General features: G+C 39.6%; 1 protein-coding gene across 1 annotated transcript in view; it reads right to left on the reverse strand.

The window, feature by feature from the left end:
• Positions 1-862: 862 nt before the first annotated feature.
• The window catches only part of LOC128703775 (tripartite motif-containing protein 3), a 40,349-nt gene continuing 15,070 nt past the window's right edge, over positions 863-26,141 (reverse strand). The window contains exons 2-5 of the mRNA XM_053798588.2: positions 22,702-22,908; positions 20,740-20,900; positions 7,121-7,281; positions 863-1,456 (exon numbers count right to left, since the gene is read on the reverse strand). Of these exons, the coding sequence (XP_053654563.2) occupies positions 1,432-1,456; positions 7,121-7,281; positions 20,740-20,900; positions 22,702-22,908 (554 nt within the window). The 3' untranslated portion in view covers positions 863-1,431. The remainder of the gene's footprint in view (positions 1,457-7,120; positions 7,282-20,739; positions 20,901-22,701; positions 22,909-26,141) is intronic.

Here is a 26,141-nt window from a genome sequence, read left to right on the forward strand (position 1 = left end):
ATCAAATTTCTGTGTAGCCTGTAAAGCACTAAGGGAGTCTGAGACAACCACAAATGATGACACAGGCATAAATGCAATACGGATAAGCGCTGCAAGAAAGGCATACAATTCAGCAGTAAAAATACTAACCGAAGATAGTAAATGCCCTCGTACGACACTGTCCAGAAACACTGCTGCAAATCCTACGCCGTCAGAAGACTTAGAGCCATCTGTGTACACTGCAATGTCATGAGAATGAGAAGGGAGAGAGAGAACAGACTCGGAACAGCTGGAACTTCCCAGGGGGGTAGGGAAAAGTGAGATGCTACATGAACATAGAAAGGTGGTAACTGAAGAGAAGACAAGAGCGAATGTAGGCGAAGAGAGAAGGGACGGAGTAAACGGGCAGCGAACAAATAAAGAATGTCTACTAATATCAGTGACCATTCTATAAATGGAAGGATTGCAGAGATCATGAGAGCGTACATAGTAGCGAAGGCAATGGGTATCACAGCGATCGGATAAGGATGGAACGTTCGCTTCTGCATAAAGGAAGGGAAGAGCGAAAAGCACCAAGGCATAAACGTAATCCTTGGTGATGAATGGGGTTAAGGCTAGAGAGAGTAGCAGGAGAGGCTGCTGAATAGATCTGGTCACCATAATCAGGTTTCGATAAAATGAGGGTGGAATATAGGCGAAGGAGAGTTCGACGATCAGCTCCCCATGAAAGATGAGCAAGGGTTTTAAGACGGTTCAGCTGGCTGTGACAAGTTGCCTTCAGAGAGGTAATGTGAGTCAGTCTGTTGTACCATATAGTATACATTAAAACACTGCATGCAGACAAACAGAAATGAAAATGTGACTATTTTTTTTTTTGTCAATCTAATTTCAAGAATATTTATTTTAAATAGGAGCATGTTGGAAATGGGCAATGATAAACAGTCATCATGTTCATTAGTCATACAATATTTTTTTTTATCATTAACTGATATTTATTTTTATTTCATGGATTAACATCCACAACTCAAACTATGGAACAAAAAGATCAGATCTGCTAAATTTCTATTAAAAAAAAACCAGTTATCCTCTTAAATTCCCATACGATATACAGGTACAACATTGATTTTCTGGACACTGATGGTCTGGAAACTTATAATCCATACAAATTTACGAGAAGGAACTTGAAATTCCAGCAGCAGTTTATTTACCCCCAACCGTACATCACTTATCCAACCCCAAGAAATACGGCGCTCTCTAATGGAGGAAAACTTGGTAATCCTGAAATGCTTTGGAACCAAAGGGTCCAGAAAATCGATGTTGTACCTGTACAGTATTTAAAAACTAATATAAAAAATGGTGTCTCTGGACTATATATAACATACAAGGTTTCATCATTTGCTTATCTCTTCAGCCGATACTTTAATCCAAATGATGCCAGTTCTATACTTCAGATCACATGGGGAAGATATCCAGTTCCCTGGCAATTAAAAAAAACTGATCTAGTATGCTAGAAGTTTAATATGTTAAAGAAGCATCAACTAAGGAATGACAACTTCTTGCAACAAAAACAATGCATATCCATTAAAAAAAAAAAAAAAAAAAAGAGATAGTTACAGAACCTGAAGTCAATATTGTACAGTATATTCTGCTAAAGAAGATTTTTAATCAATTTAAATAAAGCATTACTAATGAAGTAAACAGCTAAATAAAAACTGATTAGTGGTGTGTTATGTGCAATGAATAGATTTATAAATGAAGGGAACAAACTAATTTGGTGGAAGGAATGAGAAGGGAAGAGGGAGGGGGAAGGTGTAAATGTGTTACAGAGACCATATCACATTTTGATTAATAGTGACAATCATAAATAATGACCACAATCGAGCTGGGCATGGAAAGTGGAGGAGTCAGATAAATATTGGATAACTGAATTTATGAACAAACTTGTAAGGAAAACTTCACAGAACACACATCTATGTAACTCATTTAGCACTGCACGTTATGTTGAGAAAAAAAATTAAAAGTTTAATTGCAAGGGCAAGGAGAAAAGGAGAGTACAGTAATTAAAAATTTATGCAATATATTGGACAAGGATGAAAAGCCATACACAATCTAAATTAAAGGTGGGCCTTTCAGGAGGCAGGCAGACAAGCAAATCAGGGCACTGATGACAAAATTCATAATAAATGTGCCATGATTTAAATGTAAAAATATTTGGAAAAAGAATAGCATCCTGTTGCAGATCAAACTAGAGCATGCAGTCAGAAAGCTTACTGACATGAAAATTGAAATGGCTAGAAATCCATCAAAAGATGGGTTTCTAGTCATTTATAGATGAATCACAACCAATGCTAAATACAAAGTAGTGAAAAAGCAAAGGTCTCCTTGGTGACTAACAAATGATGAAACAAAGAGTATTATAAGTAAATTTAGGCTAGGCCATAACACAAACCTTTAACCCTTAAACGGTATCTGACATATTAGTATGCGAGTGCTGTCCAATATACTAGCATGGACAATTTTTAATATCTGCCACCTGCTAATATTTTTGACCTTAGCACAACTCTGGGCTTTCTTCAATCTATTCAAGCACTTGAAAAAAATCTAAGGCCAAGAGGGTACACAGTGTATCATGTTAGTTACACAAGTGTTGACTATGTCCTACACACTAGTATGCCAAATTAGCAAAAATAAACAATGAAACCAGGAGCTGTTATTCCACTACCAGCTTCCCTACTAGCAAACAGTGCAAGTGGCACAAAGATGACTTATTCATTCCAAATTTATGATACTAACAGTGGAATTCACCAACAAAACTCGGTAAAGTCAAACAATGACTTATTTCCACGTTTTAAGGTATATTAACCCGTAAACGGTCCAAACGTATATATACATTTTTTCAACATCTGAAAGTATGTAAAAAAATGTAGATCTTTTTTGTTTTACATTTGAAAACGTGTAAAAAAATTTTATCTACATTTTTTTTTTTGTTATATTTGAAAATATGTAAAAAAAGTAGATCTACTTTTGTAGCACTACGAATTTGAACGTCGATCTGTTTGGACTGTTTAAGGGAGGAGTATGGAAGAAGTGAATGTTTTCAGATACTTGGGAGTTGACATGTCGGTGGATGGATTTATGAAGGATGAGGTTAATCATAGAATTGATGAGGGAAAAAAGGTGAGTGGTGCGTTGAGGTATATGTGGAGTCAAAAAACGTTATCTATGGAGGCAAAGAAGGGAATGTATGAAAGTATAGTAGTACCAACACTCTTATATGGGTGTGAAGCTTGGGTGGTAAATGCAGCAGCGAGGAGACGGTTGGAGGCAGTGGAGATGTCCTGTTTAAGGGCAATGTGTGGTGTAAATATTATGCAGAAAATTCGGAGTATGGAAATTAGGAGAAGGTGTGGAGTTAATAAAAGTATTAGTCAGAGGGCAGAAGAGGGGTTGTTGAGGTGGTTTGGTCATTTAGAGAGAATGGATCAAAGTAGAATGACATGGAAAGCATATAAATCTATAGGGGAAGGAAGGCGGGTTAGGGGTCGTCCTCGAAAGGGTTGGAGAGAGGGGGTAAAGGAGGTTTTGTGGGTAAGGGGCTTGGACTTCCAGCAAGCGTGCATGAGCGTGTTAGATAGGAGTGAATGGAGACGAATGGTACTTGGGACCTGACGATCTGTTGGAGTGTGAGCAGGGTAATATTTAGTGAAGGGATTCAGGGAAACCGGTTATTTTCATATAGTCGGACTTGAGTCCTGGAAATGGGAAGTACAATGCCTGCACTTTAAAGGAGGGGTTTGGGATATTGGCAGTTTGGAGGGATATGTTGTATTCTGAGCACCTCTGCAAAAACAGTGATAATGTGCGAGTGTGGTGAAAGTGTTGAATGATGATGAAAGCATTTTCTTTTGGGGAATTTTCTTTCTTTTTTGGGTCACCCTGCCTCGGTGGGAGACGGCCGACTTGTTGAGAGAGAAAAAAAAAAAAAAAAAAAAATCTATTTCTACAAGTACATGTACAAGGTATACAGACCTAGCTGATATCAATGACATACCATACCCCTGGCTGGGATTGAACCCGCGGTCATATAGTCTCAAAACTCCAGCCCGTGCGTATATAGAAAGCCACTCATTATACAGAGCATTTCGGGCAAATTAGGTCAATTTTGTCCCAGGATACAACCCACACAAGTCGACTAACACCCAGATACCCATTTTTACTGATGGGTGAACATGGACAACCAGTGTAAGGAAACATGCCCAATGTTTCCACCCTATGCCGGGAATCAAACCTGGACCCTTCACCATATGAAGCGAGAGCTTTGCCACCAGGCCATGGGCCACCGTAACATTGAAACTCAAACAACTGTGTTCCTTTTACATAGTATTGGGAAACCAAAATATAATAAAACAATTATATATAAGTATATACCTTCGATGAGTTGAGTTTTTCTATTCCAGACAGGCTCATTTGGTGCTTGCCTGGTCAACCAGGCTGTTGCTATTGGTGGCCCACAGCCCCACATATCCATCAGCCTGGTTGACCTGGCACCTAGTGAAGAAACTTGTCAGGCTGTTGCCAATGAGTGATCATTTTTTTTCACCAGCTTCAACATATAAAATCTTAATTTTTTTTTCGGATTCTACTCATTTTAGTCTTATTTGATTCAGAAAATACACTTCCATTCTAGATATTTTTTCACACTGGAATTTTTTACTTAAGGGTATGCCACAGTTTAAGGGTTAAAAAAAAATGTCAAGAGAGGTGAGGAGACAGTCAAGGTCAAGAGAAGGGAAGAGAGTCGTCATGATCAAAAGAAAGGTTCACATGAAAGGTATCAATGATCATATCAGAACCAAAGTGTTTTGGAAAAAAAGCAGTTTGATTCAAATTGGAAAAAACAGGCCAAATGTCTGGCACAATCAAAAAAAAAATAAAAATAAAATTTGAATGTTTATATCTTTTGACACAAGAATGGGCTGGGAAAAGAAAGAGCAAGTTTGAGTCAAAAGTGATACAGAGTTTTCAACAAAGGAAGAAATCAAGGGCAGACATGGACCTTAGGAATTTCTCATGATAAGAGGGAGAAATCCTAGGTAGTAGGCTGGTAGAGAGCAACTGCCCAGGAAGGTACTACCGTCCTGCCAAGTGAGTGTAAAACAAAAGCCTGTAATTGTTTTACATGATGGTAGGATTGCTGGTGTCCTTTTTTCTGTCTCAAACATGCAAGCTTTCAGGTACGTCTTGCTGCTTCTACTTACACTTAGGTCACCCTACACATTTTTTTTTTTTCAACAAGTCGGCCGTCTCCCACCGAGGCAGGGTGACCCAAAAAAGAAAGAAAATCCCCAAAAAGAAAATACTTTCATCATCATTCAACACTTTCACCACACTCACACATTATCACTGTTTTTGCAGAGGTGCTCAGAATACAACAGTTTAGAAGCATACACATATAAAGATACACAACATATCCCTCCAAACTGCCAATATCCCAAACCCCTCCTTTAAAGTGCAGGCATTGTACTTCCCATTTCCAGGACTCAAGTCCGACTATATGAAAATAACCGGTTTCCCTGAATCCCTTCACTAAATATTACCCTGCTCACACTCCAACAGATCGTCAGGTCCCAAGTATCATTCGTCTCCATTCACTCCTGTCTAACACGCTCATGCACGCTTGCTGGAAGTCCAAGCCCTTCGCCCACAAAACCTCCTTTATCCCCTCTTTCCAACCCTTTCGAGGACGACCCCTACCCCTCCTTCCTTCCCCTATAGATTTATATGCTTTCCATGTCATTCTACTTTGATCCATTCTCTCTAAATGACCAAACCACCTCAACAACCCCTCTTCTGCCCTCTGACTAATGCTTTTATTAACTCCACACCTTCTCCTAACTTCCACACTCTGAATTTTCTGCATAATATTTACACCACACATTGCCCTTAGACAGGACATCTCCACTGCCTCCAACCGTCTCCTCGCTGCTTCATTTACCACCCAAGCTTCACATCCATGTAAGAGTGTTGGTACTACTATACTTTCATACGTTCCCTTCTTTGCCTCCATAGATAACGTTTTTCGACTCCACATATACCTCAACGCACCACTCACCTTTTTTCCCTCATCAATTCTATGATTAACCTCATCCTTCATAAATCATACATGTACAAGTATATATATACTACACACACCCCTCTGGGTTTTCTGCTATTTTCTTTCTAGTTCTTGTTAGTGTTTATTTCCTCTTATCTCCATGGGGAAGTGGAGCAGAATTCTTCCTCCGTAAGCCATGCGTGTTGTAAGAGGCGACTAAAATGCCGGGAGCAAGGGGCTAGTAACCCCTTCTGTATAAATTACTAAATTTCAAGAGAGAAACTTTCGTTTTTCTTTTTGGGCCACCCCGCCTCGGTGGGATATGGCCGGTTTGTTGAAAGAAGGAGGGAAAAATAAATTTACTTGTATTAAGTGAGAATCCTGCAGATCAAGATTATAAAAACCATAAAAAACAAACTCTGGCAATATCAAACTACATAGTTCTCAATGGTAAATAACCAAAAGCCTTCCATAAATAATGCAATCCCTCATCATGAACAATCTCTGGATGAAAACAATTCCTAAAGTCTAGGTTGAACAAAAATAAATGAATAAAGTCAGACAAGAGTATGTTTGTCTGTTCATGAAAAAAAAAAAATCTTTAGCAAATTCCATGTACATTATATAGATATACAACCTAAAGAGGATATGTCATATTTCCATAACAGCCAGGAGAGTATACACCCAATGACTTGCATCAATACAATAGAAGAATTACCCATCTTGTCACAGTTTTGCATGTCAGGGTTTATGTACCTAGGTTAAACAATTATTTGTAAGAGTTAATGACAAGGTTTCTTAGTGGGAGAAAATTTTTTACTTGCTAAAATTTACTGTTCTATGCTGTGTAATGAGGGAAAATCTATTGCATTACCTAAAAAGGGGTTGGGTTATAGTTTGTTTTTATACCTAAATTCACAGATTATAACATGAAATTATTTTGAACAGCACTTAGTAGGCACATTCACAAAAAAATGTATAAGTCTGATGCTTGAGCAAAATCAAATGGAATTAGTAACATGGTTTCAGGATATGCCTCTTAGGTACCTGTAGGATATCTTGGAAGTGAGGCTAAACTTTGCGACAGTGTGTTCCCAATAATTGATAACCAAGAGATCATCATCAGGAGTGATGAAGATTCCTGATGGCCGTACCAACTGACAGTCAGTGAGTAGAATGCAAGTAAAGTTTAAGCTGGAATCAAACACCTGAAAAAAAAAAAGTACTGTAATTTACATCAAATTTCTTGTTTGAATTTGAGAGAATCCTCCTTGCCCATATCTTGTGGATTCTGGAAGAGACATGTAGTATGACTTAGGCATTTATGTGATATGGTCCCTAGATCTTGTAAACATCATACATGCAAGAAACTTACAGCTACTGTACTAGATAAACTGAATACAGGAGGGCTCTGCTTATATGGCAGGTTAGGTTCCAGACTACCACCTTAAAATGAATTACCCTTTTTTTCACTTTTAAATGCATATACAGTGGAACCTCAAAAATCGAACTTAATCCGTTCCAGGAGCTAGTTCTAAATTCGAAAAGTCTGAAATTCGAAGCAATATTTCCCATAAGAAATAATGGAAGTACAATTAATCCATTCCAGAAACCCAAAAATATTCACACAAAAAATACATTTTATAGAGATTAATTACAGTTTTACATACAACAAATACTATAGCTTTTAATTATGTATAGTAATACATATAAAATAACATTTTTACTTACCTTTATTGAAGATTGGTGATGGCATCTGGAAGATAGGGAGGAGGAGAGAGGGAGTTGGGGTTAGTGTTTGGAAGGAGAATCCACCTCCATGAGGACTTCAGGTAAAGCCCTCTCTGGGGTTACTTCCCTTCTCTGTCTTTTAATGCCACTAGGACCAGCTTGAGTCACTGGACCCCTGTCTCACAAAATAACTGTCCACAGTTATGCCTCTAACATTTCCCTAAAATGGGACATGGTTCTGTCACTGAACTTGTTACAAAGATGGCTTGTTTCACCTTGCTCAGGGTGGTACTTCTGCACAAACATTTGGACATCATTCCACTTGGCACAAATCTCCTTAATCTTTGAAGAAGGCACCTCATCCACTCCCTATATTAACACCTTTCGCAACATCAGCTTCCTTGATTTGTTCTTTCTTTGACAGGATAAAACTGATGGTCAACTTGTTTTTCCCATACATCCTGGCAAGCTCATCAAGTCTCACTCCAATCTCATACTTCTGTATTATTTCCTTCTTCACATCTATGGTGTTTCTCACTTTCTTTACCCAGGGGTACCACTAGCAAGTTTCTTTGGGCCCATGGCAGCTTATTTCACAGTCCCACAAGCACTAAACACAACGAAGTAATCGTAAAATGCGTGAATGAGAGCGCAGGTTAGTATTCACTCAAGCATAAAGCTAGACCGCTCACGGCGCCTGCGCGGGGACGTGGAGAGAGCGGGCGGCAGACAGGTCCCGTACCCAGCGGTCCGAAAACAGGGGCGCGTTCAATACTGGATATGTACTTTAAATTTTATTAGTTTTTTATGCCTAGTTATATTGCTAACTTAATATACGATAGTGTAAACATATCACGCATTTACAGTGGAACCTCAAAAATGGAACGTATCACATATCGAACGTTTCGAAAAAATGGTCCTATTTTCGAAACGTTCGATATGCGATACGTTCCATTTTTGAGGTTCCACTGTAAATGCGTGATATGTTTACACTATCGTATATTAAGTTAGCAATAGAACTAGGCATAAAAAACTAATAAAATTTAAAGTACATATCCAGTACACTCATTACTTACCTTAAAATATTTGCAGTCTTAATGTAGGGTGACAGGTGAGTAGTACTCATTGTAGGAAGTCAGGTGTGGTAGCCCACCTGGCTACTACACCTCACAATTATGTTAATTTCTTTTACTATGATTATATACAGTGGAACCTCAGTTTTCATATGCCCTACTCTGTATGTAAAACTAGTTAATCTCTATAAAATGTATTTTTTGTTAATATTTCGCAGAAGAAATAATGTAAATCCAATTAATCTGTTCCAGACACCCAAAAATATTAAAAAAAGAAAAATACATTTTATAGAGAATAACTATAGTTTTACATACAGACTAGGGCATACAAAAACCAAGGTTCCACTGTATGTATTTTATTTATGTGATATGTACTATGTTTCTAGTGTAATTTTGAAAACAGTCACAAATGGATTAACAAAAGTCTCTATAATAAGTGCCCCAGAGCGATTATTATTATAATTTTTTTTAATGCATCGGCAGTCTCCCACAGAGGCAGGGTGACCTGTAAAAGTAACAAAAGTTTGTCTTTTTACATTTAGTAATTTATACAGGAGAAGGGGTTGCTAGTCCCTTGCTCCTAGCAATTATTATTATTACTGCGTCTTCGACGCTATGAGATACTCTTAGTGATTGTAATGTACCTGCATGCCAGCACAGCATGTAAGTTTATTTAGGTACAAGTACACATAAGCACAATTATCAGAGTATATATCAGAGTACATATATAAAATTCACTATAACTTTAAAACACTTAAACTTTGGAAAGATTCCAGACATAATCTAGAGATGCGGAGCTCACAAAGAACGTAAACAAACAAGAGTATTGCACAGATGCCGTAAGTGAATCAGGATCCGTATAAACAAATTTTTGGGTATAATGTGAAATGTCTGTATTAGCGAATCTCTGTAAAGCAGAGCCCTCCTGTAACTGGAGCTCCAACATACATTTTAAGTTAATATTCTAAAATTAATGTAGAGGATACATAATACAGAAATCATTAAAATAAATGTGTAGCATTAACATGTGACCATTTCTTTACAGTACAGGGAATCCCCAACTAATGAATGAATTACATTCTTGGTGCTCTAACTTATAAGTTGCTCATTATTCAGAAATTTTCATACAGAAAAAAAGGGCATAAAGGGCAGTTACATATACTATTTATCAAACATTATTTGCAACTGCAGATTAATGTATTAAGAGAACTATATTTTTTTGACCTTAAATCATTCATTTTATTTTTTTAACACTAGCCGTCTCTCACCAAGGTAGGGTGACCCAAAAATGAAGAAACACTTTTGCCATCACTGTTTTGTTAGATGTGTGTCAATATTACAATTTAGAAGTCACTCAAAGCTGCAATATTCCTACCCATTTTTCAGAGTGCAGGCTTTACTTCCCACCTCCAGGACTCTAGTCCAGTTAACCAGTTTCCCTGAATCCCCTCATATATTATTTCCTCGTTCACCATCCAACAACACCAAATCATAACTACTTGCCTCCACAATTCTAACACACTCACACTCCTGGTGGATGTCACAGTCTCTTGCATACAAAATCTCCTTTACTCTCTCCCTCCAACCCTTCCTACAACAACCCCTACCCCACCTTCACTCTACTATAGATTTATACACCCTACAAGTCATCCTATTTTGCTCCATCCTCTAAATGTCCAAACCATCTCAACAACCACTCATCCCTCTGGATAATATGTTTAGTAACCCTGCACCTCCTGGTCTCCAAACTATGAGTTCTCCACATAATATTCACACCACACATTGCCCTCAGACACGTCTTCACTGCCTCCAGCCTCCTCCTTACTGCAACATTTGCAACCCACACTTCACATCCATGTAAGTGTTGGTACCACTATACTCGTGTTCATTTCTCATTTTGCCTCCATGGATAATGTTCTTTGTCTCCACAGATGCCTCAATGCACCACCCAACTTTTTCACCTCGTCAATTCTGTGGTTCACCTCGTCTTTCACAGATCTGTCTGCCAACAAGTCCACTCCCAAATATCAGAACACATGTATTTCCTTTCATACTCCATCCCTCCAATCTGTTCTCCCATCTTTCATTACATTATTTTTTGCTCTCATCACCTTGCTCTTTCCTGAGTTCACTTTTAATTTCGCCCTAGGAAAGGTTGGAGGGAGGGGGTAAAGGAGGTTTTGTGTGCGAGGGGCTTGGACTTCCAGCAGGCGTGCGTGAGCGTGTTTGATAGGAGTGAATGGAGACGAATGGTTTTTAATACTTGACATGCTGTTGGAGTGTGAGCAAAGTAACATTTATGAAGGGGTTCAGGGAAACCGGCAGGCCGGACTTGAGTCCTGGAGATGGGAAGTACAGTGCCTGCACTCTGAAGGAGGGGTGTTAATGTTGCAGTTTAAAAACTGTAGTGTAAAGCACCCTTCTGGCAAGACAGTGATGGAATGAATGATGGTGAAAGTTTTTCTTTTTCGGGCCACCCTGCTTTGGTGAGAATCGGCCAGTGTGATAATAAAAACAAAATAACTTTTAATTTCCTTCTTTTACATACCCTCCCAAATTCATCCACCAATCTTTGCAATTTCTCTTTACTCTCTCCCAAAAGCACTTTGTCATCAGCAAAAATGCAATTGCAACAACTCATATTCTGTATTAGATTTTTTATCAATTAATTCCACACTTCTCCCTAACATCCTAGCATTCACTTCTTTTACAACTCCATCTATGAATGTTAAACAACCATGGTGACATTATGCATTCCTATCTAAGGCTTACTTTTACTGGAAAATAATCACCCTTTCACCCTCCTATACACTAACATGAGCCTCAGAAACTCTTAATTGCTTTAAGTAACCCTATCACCTATTCCATACACTTGCAACATCTACCACATTGCTCCCCTATCCACCCTATCCTATGCCCTTTCTAAATCCATAAATACAACAAAAACTTCCTTACCTTTATCTAAATACTGTTCACTTATATGCTACAATGTTAACACTTGGCCCCCACATCCCTACCCTTCATTAACCCTTTGAGGGTTTCGGCCGTACTAGTACGTCTTACGTGCAGGGGTTTTTGACGTACTAGTACGCATATATTCTAGCGCCGTCAAATCTCTCGGGGAAAAGGCTGGTAGGCCTTCTTATGAAAGAATGGGTCTATGTGGTCAGTGTGCACGGTATAAAAAAAATCCTGCAGCACACAGTGCATAATGAGAAAAAAAAAGCTTTGACCGTTTTTTTGCCATAAAACAGCAACTTTGCACTGTATTTTCGTATGGTATTTATTGTTGTATTCTAGTTTTCTTGGTCTCATTTTATAGAATGGAAGGCATATCACAGAAATTGAGATGATTTACAATGAAAAGTACCTTGAAATTGAGCTCAAAATAGCGGAAATGTTCGATTTTTACCAAAGTTCAAAAGTAAACAAATCATGCCAAGCGTCCAATACACGTCAACTGGTGAGTCTAACATTCTTTTGCAAGTGCGCCAATATGACTTATACCATTTTTTACACTAATGCAGTAATCTGCATAACAGTAAATCTTCTATTTTTCGTGAGAATAAAAATTCAAAGTGGAAAGCAAAAGAATGTAAGAGGGGCCTTGAGACGTGACTAATGAACAGAGGAAATGTCATTTTATTGCCAGGAATGTATTTCTTGTTTGTTCTGGACCCTATTCGGAAATTGGCATTTTTTTGAAATTTGTGTGAAATTGGCAAAATTGCTAAATTCTGACCACTGTATTGGATAGTTGAAAATGGTAAACGGGTGGTTTCTTGCACTCGTTCAATAGAAAAAATGTAGTTCTAGCGAAATATTCATGTTTTTTGTCGACTAGTATAGTGGAATTGGCCGAAAATGGGGCTCAAAGTGGGCAAAATCGCCGATGCGCAAACATCGCCGAGACCGCTAACTTCGCGAGAGCATAATTCCGTAAGTTTTCCATCAAATCTCATAATTTTGGTGTCATTATGATCGGGAAAAGATTCTCTATCTTTTCATAAGAAAAAATATTCTTTTTTTTTTAAATTTGGCCGACCCTGAGAACGAGTTTCTGAGAGGGCCTGTCGACCCTCAAAGGGTTAACCCCTTCAAGGTCCAAGGCCCAAATCTGAAGTGGTGCCCCAGTGTCCAAGAATTTTCAAAAAAAAAATTTGTTATTTTTTCTTATGAAATGGTAGAGAATCTTTTTGTGAAGGTAATAAAACAAAAAGTACGAAATTTGATGGAAAATTGACGAAATTATGCTCTCGCGAATTTTGATGTGTCAGTGATATTTACGAATCAGCGATTTTGCCGACTTTGACTCCCATTTTAGGCCAATTACATTATTCCAGTCAACCAAATTCTTAGCTATTTCACTAGTATTACTTCTATTCTATCGATTGAACACAAGAATTCGCCAAGTCAACTGTTTCAACTACAAATTAAAGTGATCTGAAATTGTTAATTTGGCCAATTTAACACAGTTCAAAATATTCCAATTTCAAAATAGGGTCCAGAATAAACAATGTAGGCATTCCTGGCACTAAACTAACATTTCCTCTGTTCATTAGTTACGTTTTGAGGCTTTACAAATAAATTCCATTTTGATTTTTTATTCACAATGAATTTTTATTCACACCAAAAAATAGAAGATTTACTGTTATGCAATACTGTAATAATTGTATAAATATCATCACCATATTTGTGAATGCATATTAGGCCCACCAGCTGGCGTGTATTAGACGTGTGAGGTCGTCTGTTTACTCTTGAATATCGGCAAAAATTTAACATTTCTGCTACTTTGAGCTCAGTTTCAAGCCATTTCCAGTGCGAAAACCAATCAAAATCATCTCTACTTCTGTAATATGTCTTCCATTCTATCAAATGAGACTAAGAAATAGCAAATAGAACTATAAAAAACATACGAAAAAACACTGCAAAGTCGCTGTTTTAATCAAAAAATCATGATTTCAGTTTTTCTCTCTCATTATACACAGTGTGCTGCAGGATCTGTTTTATGTGGTGCACACATACCACATAGATGTATTCTCTCATATCTAGGCCCAAATGTACCACTCACAGTTTATCAGAGTGAGCTGAGCTCATGACGTAGATCTACGGTTTGGACCCTGAACGTAAAGCCGTAGATCTACGGGACGGACCCTCAAAGGGTTAAACCTCCTTGTTTATCTACAATCGTGCTCTCCGTCTTACCCTTAAGTCTTTCAATAATCACTACTATACACTTAAGGTGTGTTCCCTATAATTCATATTCTTTTATATAGATTCATGTGGTAAGGTGGTAAGATCTAATACTGGGTCTAACAGAGGTGGGACTAGGATGGGTATACAGGAGGGCCACGAGTATACAGCTCCCTCTTTTCGGTGTTCTACATTTTCGTTGACTTTCAAGAGAGCCACTGTTTGTTATGTTCAGGGATTTTACCGCTTTTCTGCCATTTTCGTGCAACAGCTGCCTAAGGGAAGGATGACCCTTGCCGTATTTTAAGGTAGAGATTTAGATTTTGCCACCGAAGTGGCTTGTTTATTGTGCACCCCATATCCATCCTCTGGACGGTAGTGCAAGAGCATATGGATACACAAAAGGCCTAGGATCTAGGCCCCAAAGGGTTAACAGGAATACATATGGATTTATATCTACATTTCTTCTTTCAACATACCAGCCGTATCCCACCAAGGTGGGGTGGCCCAAAAGGAAAAATGAAAGTTTCTCCTTTCAAATTTAGTAATATATACAGGAGAAAGGGTTGCTAGCCCCTTGCTTCCGGCATTTTAGTCGCCTCTTACGACACTCATATCTTGACATGTCACATAGGCTATTATATTGTCTATCTCTGTATTCCTCAATAAGAGGACAATTAAGCACATAGTATTCAAGACAGTGACCATATGCCTGATCACATAATTTACATTTAGTTTGATCATCTGTGTCTCTCCCAAACTGCCAGAAGTACTTATAACAAAGCCTAAGCCTGGCCACTACAACATCAGTCAGTCTGTTCACACTGCACGTTTCTCCATAAACATACCTATCTATGTTCATGTTATCATAGTGGGTTATAGATCTACTCAGGCTTCTAATTGCATTCCTATAACAACCATTTTCATTATTTACTTCTCTCCTAATATTATTCCTAATGCTAGACACAGATATACCAAAGTTATATTCTACATTCTCCTTCTGGGTACTCTTCTTGGCTAACATATCAACTTTATCATGAAGGAGTAATCCAATGTATGATGGGATCCATAGCAATTGTACATTAATTCCTTTGTCCCTGATTTTTGAGTATACCTGGATTTTCCTAGGTAGTAGGTTGGTAGACAGCAACCGCCCAGGGAGGTACTACTGTCCTGCCAAGCGAGTGTAAAACGAAAGCCTGTAATTGTTTTACATGATGGTAGGATTGCTGGTGTCTTTTTTTCTGTCTCATAAACATGCAAGATTTCAGGTGCATCTTGCTACTTCTACTTACACTTAGGTCATACTACACATACATGTACAAGGATATATATACACACAGCCCTCTAGGTTTTCTGCTATTTTCTTTCTAGTTCTTGTTCTTGTTTATTTCATCTCTATGGGGAAGTGGAACAGAATTGTTCCTCCGTAAGCCATGAGTGTTGTAAGAGGCGAATAAAATGCCAGGAGCAAGGGGCTAGTAACCCCTTCTCCTGTATAAATTACTAAATTTAAAAAGAGAAACTTTTGTTTTTCTTTTTGGGCCACCCTGCCTCGGTGGGATACGGCCAGCTTGTTGGGGGGGGGGGGGGGAACTGGCTTCTCCAATGAGCATGTTGTTGGAGTCATTATATGAGTTAAGAGCATTCAGTGATGACATAGAATCAGTAATGATGACAGTCTGGCTCAGTGTCATAAGTTAGCTTTAGTGCCATTAGGATTGCAAACAGTTCAGTTTGCAATGTAGATGCCCAGTTGTTAATTCTTATGCCTAGTTCAACAAGTTTATTATTGTTCTTAACTAGGAAGGTGGCAACAAGAGCAGATGCAGCCCTGCCAGAAGACTCCTGTTTAAATTCATCTGTGTATATTACTTGTGATAACTTATTACTACCAGCTAGGTGAGAAATTTCTTCTTGAGCAGTTGCTTTAACTAGTGATTTAAAGAAGGGATTACTAGCAATGAGCTTCTTGGGAGGGACTTGCAGATATGTGATATTAAATGGACACATCTTCCATGGAGGGGTGAAATGCTCTTGTCTACAGTGATACAGTTCATGCAGAATATAAAATTTAATGCAATTGCACGTTTTCACAACCCATTTAGATCTGTGTGTATTTACTTCTAGACACTTAGTAAGGTTCATTGTGACAGTGTCTGGTTCATTTCGTAACATTCTAATACCGAGTACAGTGTTAATCTCAACAATCCTATCACTGATACTAGAAATACCTAGCTCCTTCCTCATATTAAGAACCTTTGTAGATTTGGGACAACCAAGAATAATTCTGAAAGCTTTATTTTGCATTAACTCCAAGGATCAGAGAGAACTTTCTCTAGCTAATATCAACATGGGAGCAGCATAATCAATTAAGGACCTAACAGGCTATGTACATCATTCTTACGATTCTCACAAAGGTAAGTATGTATTGTACACACAGTGTATTTTACTTTATTTTTTTTATGCCTAGCTGTATTGAACACTTAATAAATAATAGTGTAAATATGTTATCAGGCATTTTAGATGCATTTGATAATAAAAAGCAGCTGTTTCCATCCACTGGCAATATCTGATTATCATTTAGGGTCGCAAACTTCTTAGCCATATACAGTGGTCCCTCGTTGTTTGTAATTAATCCGTTCCTGGAGCCGTTACTATAAACGTAATTTATGATTTACGAATCAATTTTCCCCATAAGAAATAATGTAAATACAATTAATCCGTACATAAACTATACAATGGGAAATAATGAATGAAACATTAACAGCATAACACTTACCTTTATTGGAGATTCTTCTTAGTGTATGGGAGACTGGAGGAGGAGAGAGAGTGGATTGTTTATAGTTTGGAAGGGGAATCCCCTTCCATCAACACCTCAGGTACCATTTGCTTTTCTGGGGTTGCTTCTCTTCTCTGTTTCTTAATGCCACTAGGACCACCTTGAGAGTCACTGGAGTCCTGTCTCACAAAATAACTGTGGAGAGAGCTCTGTTTCTGGCATCTCTTTAACACTTCCCTAAAATGGCCCAAGACTTTGTCACTGTACATGTTGCCAACCTGGCTTGCAACAACCTTGTTAGGGTGATGTTTCTCCATAAAGCTTTCCATCTTACCCCACATAGTAAAAATCTCTTTAATTTCTGAAGAAGGCACCTTCTTCCATCTCTCTTCCTCCTCCTCTGCAGCAAGATTCTGAGCTGCGATGTGTTGCTCTTCCTGCTGAAGCTCTTGCAGCTCCTCAGTGGTGAGCTCTTCATTGTGGTCTTCCACCAATTCTTCCACATCCTCCAAACTCACATCCAACCCCATGGAACTCCCCAGTGCCACAATTGATTTTACAACAGACATAGGCTCATTAGAGTCAGTCCCAAATCCTTCAAAATCCCCCTTGTCGACACAATCTGGCCACAATTTTCTCCAGGCAGAGTTCAAAGTCCTGGTAGTCACTCCCTCCCAAGCCATACCTATAAGGGTTATGAGTGGAGGATGCTGAAGTGTTCTCTCCAAAATTCCCTTAGGGTCAAGTGATCACGTGTCTGTGGTCACAGTCAAGCACCTGTGAAACATTGCTTTTGTGTAGAGTTTTTTAAAGTTTGCAATAACCTGCTGGTCCATGGGTTGGAGGAGAGAAGTGGTATTCGGGGGCAAGAACTTTACTGTGATGAACCCAAACTCCTCGAAAATTAGGTCATCCAAGTTTGGAGGATGAGCAGGCGCATTGTCCATTACTAGCACACACTTGAGTTCCAATTTCTTTTCCAGGAGATACTCCTTCACACTAGGGCCAAACACTTCATTGAACCACTCGACGAAAATTTCCCTCGTGACCCATGCCTTACTATTAGATTTCCAAAACACACACAATTTACTCTTCATAACATTGTTTTTCCTGAACACTCTGGGATTTTCAGAATGGTACACTAGTAATGGCTTCACTTTGAAATCCCCACTAGCATTAGCACAGAACATTAGCGTCAGCCTGTCTTTCATAGGCTTATGTCCTGGCAATGGCTTTTCCTCTTGTGTAATGAAGGTCGTCTTTGGCATTTTCTTCCAAAAGAGGCCTGTTTTGTCACAATTGAACACTTATTCAGGTTTCAGTCCTTCAGCCTCTATGTACTCCTGGAATTCATGCACATTTTTCAGCCCGCCTTGTGGTCCGAACTGGCAGCTTCACCATGCCTTACCACACTGTGTATGCCAGTACGGTTCTTAAATCTCTCAAACCAGCCTCTGCTGGCCTTAAATCCACTCACTTCACCACTATTTGCAGGCAATTTCTTTACCAAATCTTCATGCAACTGCCTAGCCTTTTCACAAATAAACGAAGTCATAAGAGTATCTCCTGCTAATTGTTTCTCATTTATCCACACCAATAATAACTTCTCAACCTCTTCCAGTACTGGTGATCTCATTTTTGTCGGCATAGTTACTCCCTTTGCAACAACAGCATCCTTTATTTCATTTTTCTTGGCCACTATGGAACATAAGGTTGTGTAGGGTTTCTTATACATCCTGGACAGTTCGGCCACACTTGTACCACTTTCATATTGTTCAATGATGGTTTTCTTAAATTCAATCATATTTCTCACCTTCTTTACCACAGGCTTGGCACTAGCAGCTTTCTTTGGAGCCATGGTAGCTTATTTAATACTTGCAAGCACTAAAATAAATGGAATATTATGAAATATTTCGCTGGAGCACGCGAGGTGACCTTCGCTCACTGATAAACAATGCCAGACTGGCTGCCGCCCTGGCCCACGCCGTGCGTACGCATCCCGGACGAACTACGACTCGCAAGTCAACCCATGAAAAGTGAGTCCATGTTTATACGAAAATACCCCTATGATTGGCGAATTTTACGATTGCCGGGAACTACGAAAAGCGGGGGACCACTGTAAATGGAGTCCGCCTGTATTCCTCGGTAATCAATCAGAAGCTTAACCCTTTGACTGTCTCAGGTCCCTTTCTGAAACTGTCATTCTGTCGCAAAAATTTTGAAAAAAAAAAAAAAAAAAAAATTCTTATGAAATGATAGAGAATCTTCCTGATTGTAATGACACCAAAAGTTTGAAATTTGGTTGAAAACCCATGGAATTACGCTCCCGCGAAGTTAGCGGTCTCGGCGACAAATACGTATCGGCGATTTCGCAGACTTTGAGCCCTGCTTTTAGCCAATTACATTGTTCCAGTTGACCAAACTCATAGCTATTTCTTTAGAACTCCATTTTATCTATCAGTTGAGTACAAAAAACTGCCCATTTATCAATTTGAACTACCCAATAAAGTGGTCAGAAATTGACAATTTGGCCAATTTCACGCAAAATGAAAGAGATGCCAATTTCAAAATAGGGTCCAGAATAAACAAAGTAGACATTCTTGGCACTAAAATAACATATCCTCTGTTTATTAGTCACATCTCTAGGCTCCTCTTATATTACTATTGCTTTCTATTTTGATTTTTTATTCATACAAAAAAATACAAAATTTACTGTTATGCAGACTACTGCACTATTGTAAAAATGGTATAAATAATATCAGTGCACTAGTGAAAGAATATTAGACTCCCCAGTTGATGTGTATTGGACGTGTGGTGTGATTTGCTTACTCCTGAACATTGGTGAAAATCGAACATTTCCGCTACTTTGAGCTCAGTTTCAAGGTTGTTTTCTTCGTGAAAGTAATGAAAATCATCTCTATTTCTGTAATATGTTTTCCATTTTATCACCTAAGACCATGAAAACGAGAATACAATGATAAATACTATACGAAAATACACCTCAAAGCCGGCGTTTTAATCTAAAAAAAAGGTCGTAGTTTTTTTTTCTCATTACGTACTGTGTGCTGCAGGATTTTTTTATGTGGTGCACACTGACCACACAGACCCATTCTCTCACATGTGGGCCTACCAGCTTTCTCTCGCTTGATTTAAAGCCACTAGAATTATTGAGTATATATACGTCAGAAACAGTGGCGCGTAAGACGTATTTATACAACGTAAACAGTCAAAGGGTTAACACAAAAATATAGCTAAATGTGGCAGTGGAGATGTCATGTCTGAGGGCAATGTGTGGTGTGAATATAATGCAGAGAATTCGTAGTTTGGAAGTTAGGAGGAGGTGTGGGATTACCAAAACTGTTGTCCAGAGGGCTGAGGAAGGGTTGTTGAGGTGGTTCGGACATGTAGAGAGAATGGAGCGAAACAGAATGACTTCAAGAGTGTATCAGTCTGTAGTGGAAGGAAGGCGGGGTAGGGGTCGGCCTAGGAAAGGTTGGAGGGAGGGGGTAAAGGAGGTTTTGTGTGCGAGGGGCTTGGACTTCCAGCAGGCATGCGTGAGCGTGTTTGATAGGAGTGAATGGAGACAAATGGTTTTTAATACTTGACGTGCTGTTGGAGTGTGAGCAAAGTAACATTTATGAAGGGATTCAGGGAAACCGGCAGGCCGGACTTGAGTCCTGGAGATGGGAAGTACAGTGCCTGCACTCTGAAGGAGGGGTGTTAATGTTGCAGTTTAAAAACTGTAGTGTAAAGCACCCTTCTGGTAAGACAGTGATGGAGTGAATGATGGTGAAAGTTTTTCTTTTTCGGCCACCCTGCCTTGGTGGGAATTGGCCAGTGTGATGATAATAAAAAATAGCTAAATGTATGCTATATATCAAACATACCTGTATTCTGTGATTTCTACTGTCTGCTATGTATATATTTCCATACGAATCACTGGTTATCCCTGCTGGATCTGAGAACTGCCCATGACCAAATCCATTTTCTCCAAACTTGTAGAGGAGCTTTCCATTTTTATAGTTGATTACATTAATGCAATTTAGACCTGTATGAATATGGTATACATTATTTTTCAAGCAAACTAGATATTTTGAATACTGAATGAGTAAAGATAGTTATCCTCATCCCTAGTATGTTCTAAAACATTTTTAGTAAATACTGTATAAGATTAAAAATCGGACATACAATAATTCAAAATCATCTTTAATACAGTGTGACCAATTTCCTGACAAAACATTCTAAAAACTTCAGGAAATAAAAATCTGCCCCATTTGGAGGAATCCTATTCTGTAAACAAAAACCTCTAACAAAAATATCTCATCAAAACAAAATTTATTTTAACCAAGGGAAGCACTAAACCTACAGGGGTCACATAGCACCTAGGGTGAATGGAAGACAATCAGGTTCACTCCAAGTAAGGGAAGGACAAGTACAGTTCTTTGGATCAAGAGGCCATCACCACAGATTTAACATAGCTGATGTTTGGGTGGATTGCAGTTTTTTTTTTTTTTTTTTTTTTAAGATTGCCTAAAGGCACTTGATACTGCAACCCACAAGAGGCTGGGCCAATAACTTGAGGTGCAGGAGGAAATCAAAGGGAACGTACTCCAATGGTTCAAAGAGTATCTTAGGGAAAGGAAGCAAAAGTGACCGTCAGAGAGAGATGTTGGAATAAAGAAGAGAGTAGCTTGGTGATTATATAAAAGTGATGAGGGAAAACAAAATCACGAGGACAAGGACAGATTCCAAATGGATCCACATACACTGCAAGATTCATCATTAAAGTAGTGGCTTGCATTCAGCCCCCAGGAAATTCAATGTAATTAAGATAAGATTAGGGAAGGAGCAAGAAGACAAGAAATAAGGTGTAGATGGGGTGGGAGGAAGAGAGGCTGATATTCAAAAATGAAGACCTAAGGGTGAGCATAGTGTTTGTTATACTGCCAGAAGATCACATCAGCCAAATAACCACTGCAGCCAATATTCATCTGGTAATTCTAAAAGTAGACTTCAAATATCTCAACAGTCATTCCTGGCCCTTTGTACAACATATGTCAAGCCCATCTTAGAGTATGTATCACTAGTATGGAGTCCCCCACACCTAAAAAAAACATGTTAAGAAATTGGAGAAAGTACCTAAGTATGCAATGAGGCTTGTTCCAAAGCTAATAGGTATGAGCTACAAGGAGAGGCTAACAGAACTGCATCTAATGATGCTGGAGGACAGAACAACTAGGGGAGACATAACATACAAAATACTCAGGAAAACTGATAGGGTTGACAGGGGCAGGCTGAAAGGCAAGAAACAGGTACTCAAGGACACAGCTGAATATTAAAGAGAAATGAGCCATAAGTATGTCTGAAGCACAGTACAGTATTTTTTCAGTCTCATATATGGAAGTGGAATAATCTTAAAATGGGAAGCAAACTCCATACACAGCTTTAAAACCAACTACAATAAGAGACACAAGGTAGGAAAGGAGCGAATCTGGAAAGTGGCGGAAAGTGGCAAGCTGAGAGGGGACATGAGCTAAGGCTTGTTAAGTACAATGAAAGCCACTATCATGCCAGGGCATTTCGGGCAGACCCCTGCAACCACAAATAAGAAGTTTAAAACACACACACACACACACACACACACACACACACACACACACACACAAAAAAAAAAAAAAAACACAGACTAATTGTCTACTGACAAGTGCCTATGATAACTGATTAATAAACACTTAAGATTTGCAGTTGTACATTTAATGGAATTTTTAGAAAATTGCTATATTTTACTAAATGAACTTTTAAATCACTTACAGAACTCCAAATATTTGTACAATATACAGTATACTTACCTAAATCTACTACTAAGATTTCCTCTTTTTGATACCACATCAAAAAACGAGGTTTGCTGTTTTGCAACTCCAGAAATGAAAGACCCAGGTCGACTGCCATTTTTGCTACCACACTCCTTTTTTGTGGGCATATAGTCAAGACATTAATGGAGCCATGAGAATGAGCCTCAATGGTCAAGAGTTTTCCTTCATCATCTATACAAAGTCCTGCCAAAGAAAAAAAAAACAGTATTAACAGGCACTCAGCTGGAATAATTTCTTTTGGTATCTTATATATTAACCCTACTATTCTTTCCTCCGCAAACCAAAGTTACTGCATAAAGCACTTCACCAGTGGTACAATGCTAAAATCTCATCAAGGTATCAGAGGATTGCTACTGTGGGAGGTGAAGACCAAATGGTGGAGGAGTGGGGGCAGAAGCTGGAGGCTGGTGTTGGGATGTGGAGGATGCTGGGTGGTGGAGTATGAAAGCAACAAGGCAGTACGATGGTGGCCATGTGGGTGGCATTGTCGGTGGTCCAGTGTGGGTGGTGGGCGGGTGTGCTATTGTTGGTGTGGGCAGTAATGAGGGTGGTGAGTGGATTGGTGTGTGGGCCATTAAGGCATGGTAAGATGTGGGGCTGTGCAGGCTTGAAGCTGTGGGGAAGTTGTGTGGGTGAAGTGTGATTGTCGATGGCAATTGTATGATGGGTGACCGGGTGGGTAGTGATTAGATGATGGGTGAGCGAGTGGTCAGTGATGTTGGCAGTAATGAATGTGGTGGGTGAATAAGTAATCAGGTATGTGAGCAGCATGTTAGGGTGAAAGGCCAGGTAATGTATGGGTGTGAGGTTGTGGGGGTGGGCAAGGTGTGGTCTTCAGGAAGAGGGAAAATGGTGTAAATACAGGCATGTGATGTGGGGGGAATTGTGGGGATAGGTTGTTGATTGGGATGGTGTACGTGAAGGCATGTGGCCACTGGGGAGTTGTGTGGGTAGAGGTTCCCGGTTGAAATGGTGTGAAAGGCACGTGGCCATGGGGTAACTATAGGTGAGGGTGGTATAGGGGGAGGGGGGGTTGCTGGGCATGCAGCTAAGGTGTGTGGCCATGATCCAAGTTGGACTGAAACATCGTCATAAGCTCTCTCCAATGTGCGGGTTATTTGTGTATTGCTCCAGTCACAGTACTGTGCTTTATTGTTCTTTGTGAATGAGCAGGTGGTGTGGGCAGAGGAGTGTGGCCAAAGTAAGGTACTGGACACTTATGAATGTAGCATGAGGTATGGTGGTATTAGTTTATGAACAGAGCCCTGAGCCTTGCCATGTAGACTTGCTGCACCATACACTAACCTTCACCCACCACATCCATAAAGCTCAATGCCAAAACTTATATTTCACACCTCTCTGCCCATATGTTCTAGCCCTCACCACCCTCACCCATCCCATCACACACAGGCCCTCAACCTCCTGCCCATTTGTTGGAGGGCAGGACAGCTGTAGAATGACACACACACCCATCTCTCACAGTTGCTCTTCACTTATACTTCTCTTTTCCTCTCTACACCAAGCTTTCTCAGACCTCACTCCCTATGCAGCACCAATCTCTCTCTCTCTATACACATATCTCTACACACGCCTCTCTCTACACACGCCTCTCTCTACACACGCCTCTCTCTACACACGCCTCTCTCTACACACGCCTCTCTCTATATATATCTCTCTATATATATATCTATATATATCTCTCTCTATATATATCTCTCTATACATATATCTCTCTATACATATATCTCTCTATACATATATCTCTCTATACATATATCTCTCTATACATATATCTCTCTATACATATATCTCTCTATACATATATCTCTCTATACATATATCTCTCTATACATATATCTCTCTATACATATATCTCTCTATACATATATCTCTCTATACATATATCTCTCTATACATATATCTCTCTATACCTGGAGTTTACCTGGAGAGAGTTTCGGGGGTCAACGCCCCCGCGGCCCGGTCTGTGACCAGGCCTCCTGGTGGATCAGCGCCTGATCAACCAGGCTGTTGCTGCTGGCTGCACGCAAACCAACGTACGAGCCACAGCCCGGCTGATCAGGAACTGACTTTAGGTGCTTGTCCAGTGCCAGCTTGAAGACTGCCAGGGGTCTGTTGGTAATCCCCCTTATGTGTGCTGGGAGGCAGTTGAACAGTCTCGGGCCCCTGACACTTATTGTATGGTCTCTTAACGTGCTAGTGACACCCCTGCTTTTCATTGGGGGGATGGTGCATCGTCTGCCAAGTCTTTTGCTTTCGTAGTGAGTGATTTTCGTGTGCAAGTTTGGTACTAGTCCCTCTAGGATTTTCCAGGTGTATATAATCATGTATCTCTCCCTCCTGCGTTCCAGGGAATACAGGTTTAGAAACCTCAAGCGCTCCCAGTAATTGAGGTGTTTTATCTCCGTTATGCGCGCCGTGAAAGTTCTCTGTACATTTTCTAGGTCGGCAATTTCACCTGCCTTGAAAGGTGCTGTTAGAGTGCAGCAATATTCCAGCCTAGATAGAACAAGTGACCTGAAGAGTGTCATCATGGGCTTGGCCTCCCTAGTTTTGAAGGTTCTCATTATCCATCCTGTCATTTTTCTAGCAGATGCGATTGATACAATGTTATGGTCCTTGAAGGTGAGATCCTCCGACATAATCACTCCTAGGTCTTTGACGTTGGTGTTTCGCTCTATTTTGTGGCCAGAATTTGTTTTGTACTCTGATGAAGATTTAATTTCCTCATGTTTACCATATCTGAGTAATTGAAATTTCTCATCGTTGAACTTCATATTGTTTTCTGCAGCCCACTGAAAGATTTGGTTGATGTCCGCCTGGAGCCTTGCAGTGTCTGCAATGGAAGACACTGTCATGCAGATTCGGGTGTCATCTGCAAAGGAAGACACGGTGCTGTGGCTGACATCCTTGTCTATGTCGGATATGAGGATGAGGAACAAGATGGGAGCTAGTACTGTGCCTTGTGGGACAGAGCTTTTCACCGTAGCTGCCTCGGACTTTACTCTGTTGACGACTACTCTCTGTGTTCTGTTAGTGAGGAAATTATAGATCCATCGACCGACTTTTCCTGTTATTCCTTTAGCGCGCATTTTGTGCGCTATTACGCCATGGTCACACTTGTCGAAGGCTTTTGCAAAGTCTGTATATATTACATCTGCATTCTTTTTGTCTTCTAGTGCATTTAGGACCTTGTCGTAGTGATCCAGTAGTTGAGACAGACAGGAGCGACCTGTTCTAAACCCATGTTGCCCTGGGTTGTGTAACTGATGGGTTTCTAGATGGGTGGTGATCTTGCTTCTTAGGACCCTTTCAAAGATTTTTATGATATGGGATGTTAGTGCTATTGGTCTGTAGTTCTTTGCTGTTGCTTTACTGCCCCCTTTGTGGAGTGGGGC

This window comes from Cherax quadricarinatus, chromosome 87, assembly GCF_038502225.1.
Source record: "Cherax quadricarinatus isolate ZL_2023a chromosome 87, ASM3850222v1, whole genome shotgun sequence".
In the NCBI taxonomy this organism is placed as follows: domain Eukaryota; kingdom Metazoa; phylum Arthropoda; class Malacostraca; order Decapoda; family Parastacidae; genus Cherax; species Cherax quadricarinatus.